General features: G+C 45.4%; 1 protein-coding gene across 1 annotated transcript; it reads right to left on the bottom strand.

Moving 5' to 3' along the window:
* Positions 1 to 4053: 4053 nt before the first annotated feature.
* LOC125546578 lies at positions 4054 to 9525 on the bottom strand. The gene is made up of 3 exons (XM_048710789.1): positions 9296 to 9525; positions 6440 to 7029; positions 4054 to 4625 (listed from the first exon to the last, which is right to left on the bottom strand). The coding sequence occupies exons 1-3, from the start codon at positions 9523 to 9525 to the stop codon at positions 4621 to 4623; spliced, it is 825 nt and encodes a 274-aa protein (XP_048566746.1). The 3' UTR covers positions 4054 to 4620.
* Positions 9526 to 9741: the final 216 nt, after the last annotated feature.

Here is a 9741-nt window from a genome sequence, read left to right on the forward strand (position 1 = left end):
CTCGCGATTCCTTCCTCCACGTCGAGCGGTCCAGGCCACCCGGCACCGGAGCCACCGCAGCCACTGGCATGTAGACCACGCTGGTCCAGGAGCTCACCTGTCAGCGGCATGGCGGTGTCGGCGAGGCTCCCCGGCTGCTGAGTGTGCGGCGCCGTACCCGTGCCACGCCATGGCCATGCACGCGCGGCATGTCCGACGCACGCTCCCGGCGCTCGCGGCCGCGTGCCGCCACATTTCCCACACATCCTGTCGTCCTATAAAACCCACACCACACGCGGCTATACTCTGCAGACATCAGACACACCAACACAGCTAGCATTAGCTCCACCAACACCACTACCAGTAGCTAGCTTGCAGCTGCTGCTCGCTCTTATTAGACCTCAAGCTTGTGATTCGGCAGCATACTCAAGCTAGCTCCTCATCATGGCGCCTGCGTCGAAGGTCATGAGCCATGTCGTCCAAGACGGCGGCATTGCCGACTATGCCGTTTACGCCGCCGCGCCGTGTGACGCCTGGTGCGGCGGGCGGCACAGGAAGGCCGAGTCGGACGGCGACGACGATGATGACGACTATGACTGCGCGCCTGCCGCCTGAAGTGCACGTTCGCGCCTGGTCGCCCGGCGAAACGAACCTGGAACCTGTCGGCCAAGAGCTAGTATGAATGTGTCCCACTCCCACCTAGTATAGGTGTGCTTTTTGTAACCAGGAAGTAGTTCCTGCCGCTTAATTAACCCACCGTGCTCGGTAAATATGCTCAATTTAGCTATGCCTAGTTGCCTACTCGTATAGATATTGAAAGTAGGCCTGTGCTTTTCATCGACTTATTACTGCAATAAAACTGATATCTTGATCTACGTATGTGTTGTTGCTCTGCTGATCATTGCATGCTCCTATTATCCTATATGTTGGCATAAACTTTTGGTGCTCGCTTGACTTGTTTAATTTTCATCTAGGGAAGAGTCAACAGGCCGGTTATCCGATTTCATTTTGCGTTTTTTTTTTGCGGGTGCGACTTCATTTTGCGTTGATTTTTCTTGAAGCAGAATTCTTTTTTCTTTCACAAATCTTCTCTCAGAGAGAGCAGGCTACGATATATTCTTTCTTTTTGGAAGATACGGCTTTGCCGAATTTCAATGTTTTATTATCCAACTTGCTAGCTAGCTAGTAGCCAGTAAGATTCTACATATGATCAATGACATTCTTTTGAACTTATTTATGCATTCAGCTATATGCTGTTCATGCTACAATTGCATATAGGCATATGCTCCACTCGATCATATATATACATCTGCGCACATTCATATTTCTGCATGCCGGACACTTCGATATGTAGCTCCTGGGGAAAACAAGAGGAGAAAAATTGAGCACCATAGGCAACTCATAGACATATTATTGTTTTAGTTATTATAGCTGTGTCCATCGTTGGATATGTTCATGGCTATTATACAGATGAAAATAAGCGCCACAGGCATCATTGGGTGGGATGTTTATGGCTAGACATGTAGTGTGCGCCTCTTTCATTCATTGTGAGGGGTCGCTACACCGGGATGATGTATGTATTTGTTGCATCTATTTTAGTCATGGAATGGTTACCTACCGAACTAAAGTAATAGCTCGACCATTGCATGCACCTTTGTTGCCATTTTCCCACCGATTATTATTGTATAATTTTGTTCTTCGATGAAGAGCCAGATAGTAATCTAGCTAGTGCCATGTAGCAGCATGTGAAAAACACCTGGAAAAATAAGGTCGTGCCATGTAGTATATGACTTAGTGCTCCCAAATGGTCATCTTTGAGTATTCTACTTCGAGCTATATATTATGATATCATTAATTATGGCCAGCTTGACTACTTCTCTATTCTCAGTAACATTGTTTTAGTGCTATGTTAACATACCAGCAAAAAATGTTATGATTAACACATGCGCATATGCCATAGTACTCCACTTCCCATGTATGCAGCAAACAAAAGTGCCCACAATTGTTTCTTCAAGTACCATCCTTGAAATGTGTATGCATTGACCCAATTGCAAAAACAGTAAAGAAACGATTGCACCAGATTGAGGGGTATCCAGAAATCCAGAACACTAACAACTTCAATTCATGTCGCAATGGAGAATTCAGAATCAATTCCGTCCAACTAAAATGTGCAGAATTCAGAATCAATTATCTTCAACCAGGGCCGGACCACAGATTTAGGAGGCCCTGGGGCAAGACATCAACAAGGGCCCCTTTTTGACTCGAAAGCTTAAAATACTTTCTATTTGAAAAGCAAAGTAAATATTTAGTGCATAGCATAGACGATGATCTTTGGACTTTAAAATTGAGAATACAATTTATTTATTGATAAGGTGAACTACACCATGATAGTAATGAAACAATGTAGTTCCACATTAACTCGCTTTCCTTAATTTGAACAACGGAGACTTTATTTTGTTCTGCAAAACATATAACCTTGTCCAAACTGGTTGCTACTTAAAAAAAAATTGTGCTACCATCAGATAAGAAGTTAGCACATGTACGTACATTTGTTTCTGAATCTTTCCCAATCCACCATATTCTTCACTCCCAAGAAATTTACGCAGATAATAACTCAATTCTTCCAACTTTGTTGTTGTGGATTTGAAAAGCTTACTCAACTTTCTGGAATTATAAGTTTGTGAAAAATGTCTAGAATTACTATCTGGAGGGACCATAACATCATTATGTCTAAAATTACTGTCTCAACTAAAAAAACCCTAGCCTTATCATTCAGATTGTCGTAATTTGGCGGATCAAAAATATTAACAGTGCATCATTGCTGTTCATCGACACTCGGTGGTCTTTTTACCAGATAAACACTTTCTAGACGACATGACAGTAAACAAGAACAGTTAGCACAAAATAATTAATACATGAACAAACACACCTAAATATGTATTGATGTGGATGTAGGTTGCCAGATCCGCAGGTTGCCGTAGTCAGCACGAACGAGAAGACCACACCAAGAACTGAATAATTTCCCCCATTCTGCAGTTCTTCTAATCTCCTGACTCCCGAGGACTCTCACACCACTACACCATGACAAAACTTAGGGGTCACTTTATCTGCCGGGAAAACAAGCTAGTAGAGGCAGACTATCTGCCAGGAATGCCTTTTGCCGGCAATTGCAAACTGCCCTGGAAAGTCCCGTCAGGAAAGAGAATTCCCGGCACTTACAAGAAACCCCGGCAGTTACTTTGACCTGACTGGCTGAAGCTTGGCCGGCAGTTAGCACAATTCCCGGCACAAAGATTTTTGCTGGCAGGCTAGCAATGCAGGGCAGTTAGAACAATTCCCGGCAATTGATGTGCCCTTAATCAAGTACACTGCCAACACACAAATCCCCTTGGAGTTCAACCGATATCACTTCTCTCCACTCAATTTTGTACAATAATCTAGAATACAATGTAGAGTAATTAAAGTCGCATCAACTGAGACATAATATATATCTCAACAATACATCATGTCTGCATACATACATTGGTATACACTTTGTATGTTCACAAGTCCAGTACTACATCACATCCAAAAGGACAACAATCCATCGTGTCTACATACTCCCTCCATCCCATAATATAAGAACGTTTAGTGTAAAAAACGTTCTTATATTATGGGACGAAGGGAGTACATACATAGGCATACATTTGTAGGTTCATATGTCCAGTATTACATCACTAGATATATACCATCTGGTTTCAGTAAGAAACTGATCCATCCTAGAGTGCTACTTCATCAGATAGATACTAAAATGTCCATAACTTCTTTAGATGCTAGAAATAGATCCTTTTAGCTCACAGAACACACATCTACGAACTTGTGACTGCAAGAGTAGTATACTAGTGACCTGAAAAAAGAACCAATTACAGCATCTCACAAGTATTGAAGTTCGGGAATGCATTTTGACAATCACCTGAAAGCAAGAGCTAGTCAGAATTATATTAGTCCCTCCGATCCATATTAATTAATGCTGGGTTAGTACAAAGTTAGTAGAGAGTACAACAGTTATTCCCCTGAAAAATATACGGACACAAGGACCATATACAGTTATACACATACCAAACATGTTTTATGAACAACAGTTAATCCTTGAGGTGTCCCAGGATAGCATGCACGTACCCAATCATATCAGTCACCAAACCTTCACCTTGAACAAATACAAAGAAGAAAGCAAGCAGCACATCGACACGAGGAAGCCAATTTTCCGTGAGGCCACACAACTCGTCGAGTCCTAAAATGCACTGATGCATCTTCACATAAAAAAATCCAGCTACTTGTGAGCCTAATCAAATGACCAGCTCTATTACTTCCATGATAGTGGCTGAAATGTCAGATATACTAGGAAGGAAATCATTTACTTGTGAATATTCTGAATGAAGAGCAGAACCTAGAATATTTTTGCCTTTGCTAAAAAATATAAGAATAAAGATGATAGTTTCAAGTAGCAACTCACCATTTTCCTTTGGTAGCGAGCCAAGGAAGCACTCTCTTGACGGTGACCCCCCAATCACATCCGCTTCCACTCTGTGCAAGCACAAGAATTTTCTTTCTATTCCATTTCGCAACATTCACCATGACCCAGCAAGGTTTTTTCTACAAAGATCAGACTGCTAAGTATAAGTATGTTAGGAGAAAAAGTGAATTTGATGGCACATGTATTCTGGTCCCACCACATGTAAATTTTAGGAGGAAAAGCCAGCTACAGCCATCAACCACAAAATACTGACCAATCTCTCCACAAATAAGACAATATTGCAATGAATACATGTTACACGCCGCTGCAGCTGCATCACTTCATTAAAAAACATAATCACTTTCATAATAGGAAGATACATCTATTCATCACGCTTATTCCAGAAACTTGTCATATTAACGTAGATAACTTAATTACACCATGTACTTTCAGGGAAGGAGGCGAACAACAAAATCATATATCCAACCATCAGATATGACATGCAGTTTTACAAGCTCCCGACCATCTTACATATGCAATGAAAGCAGAAAGACATCTCAGTATCTCACAAACACAACCAGGGCACAGAATGTGGCATTAAGTATAACTAAAGAACTGCATGTCAGAAAATATGTATGCTAGCAGACTCAAAATCAATTGTCACAATGTCATCTGGCCACATTTCTGAACAACCAAGAACAGACCCACAAAAGCCCATGTTATGTCACTTCTATTGGCTGCCTATATATGCAGAACTGTAAACAAAATATCTTAACAAACCCTAGAATGATTATTTGTTCCAAGGCAACAACGCTAGAATCAAAAGGGCTTGTTTCACTGCAGAAATTCTAAACAGCACATATGAATTTGATTGATTAAGCTATATTTGGAGTGAAGATTTGCTTTCAACAAGAGGGGAAGAGAGACTAAAACAGAACATATTTAGTACACCTATCATGCAGCAAAACTCTCGACAATAAACTTTATCTGGACCATTCAGTTACTATCTGTAAGTGTTGGAATTCTTCCCATGGATCAATCACATCAGAGACGACGAACACTCACACACAAAAAAAACTTGTAGCCAAGGGCTTGTATCGTGCCCTCTTTTTTTCGCTTTTTCTTGTCAGCTCCCTGTGGTACAATGTCACGCAACCCGCATATGTATAAATATGCATGAGACAACCGACCAAGGACCTGCTTGTTCTTGATCTTGAAACCAACTCGTACATGGCCGTCCTAGTACTACCAGTACCAGGACACTTAATCACCGGCCACATTGAACACAATTAGCCTAAACCTACTCTGATACAACTAGTACTCTTCCACGCGTAGACACCTGAAGACATACTTGTAGTTGCAGCCGGTGCTCTCTGTCACTCATCCTTCGTAACTGAAGAACAAAAGACAGAGTAACTTGTGCTGCGTGCAACTTACTGCAGCGTTTTCTTCTCCTTTTATTTATATGCTGTTACAGTAACAGAATCATCCTAGTCTACTGGCCACATTTGAGCTAACGGCTGCGCCATCCCACGGCCACTTGCACGCTGCCTCAACGCCGCCATGTCCGGCATGATCTCGTGCCATCCCACGAGAGCGAACACTGCGGCACTAGCTACTGCATGCAGAAAAACAAAGACTAGGTGCACGCACCAGAACAGACTCCCGGTGCATGCTTATTCTGACGAAACTGAATAATAAACACTTAGCTAACTGAAGACAGTGCAGCAGGAATTACAGTGGCAAACAATACTAGGGTGAGGAAGATCTAGTAACTCACTTTTGCGTTAATTAACCTAGCTGAAATAGCAAGCACTTCTCTAGCAACTCGTACATGACTCAAGATTACTCCTAACAGTAAGAAGTAGAGCAGAGGAACGAAAAGGTACAAGAGGGAGCAGCATACGGACACATGTTGAGGAAAGCAGAGGAACAGAGAGGTTGTGGGCGCCGGACCTGCAGGCTTACCTGACATGGCAGGGGCACACCATAGGCAACGCAAGGTGAAAGGCGGGTAGAGCTTAGAGGGCACCGAAGGCCAGGCGCAGCCCGCCAGCGCGGTCGCCATGGTGAACAAACTTGCCGGCGCCAGCGTCGACTGCGTGCTCTGGACGGAGGAGAAATCGCCAGGCGGTTTGCGGAGGTCGCCTCCGAACTCGCCGCTGACCTCCGACGGATCCCTCAGCCGGCCGTCATCGTGAACATCGCGGTGGAAGCGCCAGCGACAGGGGCGGCTTGGGGAAGTGGAGATGACGGAAACAGCTCTTGGTTCGGATGGTGGATAGAGAATACTGGAGGAGGCGGGTCGATCCAGGGACGGATTTGGGAGATGCGGCGCACCGGCGCCGGTGTGGGTGTAGAAGCAGCGAGATCTGGGAGGCGATGCCTCGCTGCGGAAGGTGGACGATTGGATAAGGTACTCGCGGAGAATGGATAAGGTAGGGTGGGGAATGGATGGCTGTGAGAAACCCGCGGAGCGGAATTTTAACAGTCTCGCGCGCGCGGGGGGCGTATATTTCGCACCCTGTCTGTCTCCGGGTGCCGGCAGATTTTCTGCCCTGCACAACGGTTCCTGGCAGTTTATCTGACGTAGCAAATAAACACCTGTCCCCGGCAGATGGACTGACCTACTTGTAGAAGTTGTCCCGGCAGATATCTTGACCTAAATTACTTTTCCCGGCAGTTAGAGCATTCCTGGCAGATACATTGCCCTGTATCTCATATTTTCCCCGGCACTTAATTGCCCTTAAACTCATGCCGTGGTGTAGTGCACTTAGATCCAGTTAATATCCGAAGAACACCTATGCAGGTAGTTGTGAAACCATACCATCAGAAAAATGAAATTGTAACGAAACCGTGCTACTAATGACTGAACCGAGGAACTTGGATGATAGTCTATGCCACAAGTTACTCATAAAATATTGATTGCGGCGAAACCATGCCATAACACAAAGGTGTATACTGCAGCGGAACCATGCCACACATGGAATAATGATGGTGCATTGGAGCGAAACCACGTCACTGGTAAATGAACAAGAAACTTCAGTGAAAGTCAATGCCACAAGTTATGCAGAATATATTGATTGCGGCGAAACCATGCTAAAAATAGTTAATGGCCATCTGTAATCGAGTGTCCATGTCACAGCATGCATGTCATGATTAAAATGATGCCAGACCAGGCCAGAGCACATGCACCAGATAAGTAATACGAGGCTACGGAGAAAATCCATTCCATAGACTTAAAATATTTAAGTTCTTCACTGTGACCGTTTTGCCAATACGATGTCAGCCATACTGCTACGAAGGTGCCAGCTAATAGAATTGAAGGGTTTCGGCAGATCCATATGTACCACACTGGCATACTTCACTGCTCGTTCCTAAAATTTTAAGTTGTGTGTATGTCCGTGCCACTCCTTAAAGAATTTTATCACATTTATTGCGACTGTGCTGCTATGACGGTGTCAGCAAATAAAGCAAACAATTTCACACATCTGTATGTGGGATGTTGCACTGCTCCCAAGAAAATATGGTTAGGCTAATATAGCCATCCAGAAGATAGACAATGCGAAATCACTAATTGAGGAGTACTCGTTGAAAAGATCACTCCCACCTCCCAGGTTGCGACAAGTGGCGTGCTGTATGTGCGCCACTTATCACAACCTGGAAGTTTTCCCTTTTCCGGTAGATCCGTTTATCCAAAACATTTTATCTCTTAAACCTTACGTGCAAGTCTCGAACCATTTTCACCGTTGGATTTCTCGTATTTTTCACGAAAAAAAACGGATGAAAAAACCAAACCGTGAGCACAGGTTTTTTCCATTCTGAAGAGGCACGCCCGCGCCTCTCGCGAAATCACAACTGTGCCTCTCGCGGAAGCAAAAGCGTGCCTCTCGCGGAAGGAAAAAAACAGAAAACTTGTTTTTTTTCGTTTCCGAGAGGCAAGGCCGTGACTCCCGCGAAAGCACAACCGTGCCTCTCACGGAAGCAAAACCGTGCCTCTCGCGGAAGAAAAAATAGAAAACACGTTTTTTTCGTTTTCGAGAGGCACGGCCGTGACTCTCATGAAAGCATAACCGTGTCTCTCATGGAAGCAAAACCGTGCCTCTTGCGAAAGGAAAAAATAGAAAACGCGTTTTTTTGTTTCCGAGAGGCACGGCCGTGACTCTCGCGAAAGCAAAACCATGCCTCTTGCGGAAGGGGAAAAACATAAAACACATTTTTTCCGTTTTCGATAGGCACGACCATGACTTTGGTGAAAGCAAAATCGTGACTCTCGTGAAAGGAAAAAACATGTTTTTTCGTGAAAAAAATTGAAACCTTTTTTATCCAAAAGCTAAGAAAAACCGAAACATCGAAAAAACCAAAAAACATTTAAAAGCTGAAAACGTGTGCGGAAAAATAAAAAACCAGTGGGAGCGCCTAGAGCGCAACACGTGGCGGGCGGCTGAGAGCATGACACGTGGCGGACGGCTGAGAGTCCCGAAGAAGCGCTTGTCAACTAGTTGCTCTCTAAACAATGAGTATATGAGCACAAAATTGGCTAACTCAATTTGAGAAGGAGAACAATTAGAATCATCCGGTCGATTATACGCTACACGCCCGCCGCGTCGAGAGCCAATGTGTTAGAGCAACTCTAGCAGACCCCGCATCCGGCGCGAACCCGCATAATTCCGGCGATTATACAGGCTCGGCCCATTATTCTGGCCAGACCAGAGCCCGCATCGGTGTCCGGCCCATAAATATTTTTGCCGCGGCCTGCAAACGCTACCCTCGAACCAGTATAACTGTTGGTTTGCGGGGCAGATGCGGGTCGAAACCCTATACCCCCGCAACCGCGTTTGCCCCCAATTCCCCACCACGCCACTTGATTTGTCGCCGCCGGCGAGCCTTCGACCTCCATGGCCGATACGGGGGATGAGGCGGAACGCCGCCGCCGCGCCAAATCTGACGCCGCGCGCAAGCGGGGGGCGCGTCGGATACTCAACCGCGGTACCCGACCGCCGCCGGCATTCGACTGTCGCGAGCTCGAGGACTTCGATCTCGAGCTCGCCCATCGCTGCCAAGCCTCCTCCGGCAACTGGTCCACGGGGAGCTCATCCGGCAACTGGTCCGCGGGGTGCTCATCCACGGGCACATCGAGCTCATGGCTCGTTCCGGTAAAGAGGGGGCCAGAGGAGGTGGTGAAGAGGGAGCTGGAGGAGGCCGTGCCCGATGCACCGCCGTGCCGAGGCGTCATCGGGCCCGAGGACTACCTCCCCCCCGAGGCAGGA

This window comes from Triticum urartu, chromosome 3, assembly GCF_003073215.2.
Source record: "Triticum urartu cultivar G1812 chromosome 3, Tu2.1, whole genome shotgun sequence".
In the NCBI taxonomy this organism is placed as follows: domain Eukaryota; kingdom Viridiplantae; phylum Streptophyta; class Magnoliopsida; order Poales; family Poaceae; genus Triticum; species Triticum urartu.

Bases quoted from the DNA above. Each gene is read 5' to 3' on its own strand.
- LOC125546578 (XM_048710789.1), bottom strand. From the start codon at position 9,525: ATGGGCGAGCTCGAGATCGAAGTCCTCGAGCTCGCGACAGTCGAATGC. The intron at 7,030-9,295 runs GTATAGGGTTTC...ACCGTTGTGCAG, and splicing joins GGGCAAACGCGGTTGCGGGG to GGCAGAAAATCTGCCGGCAC.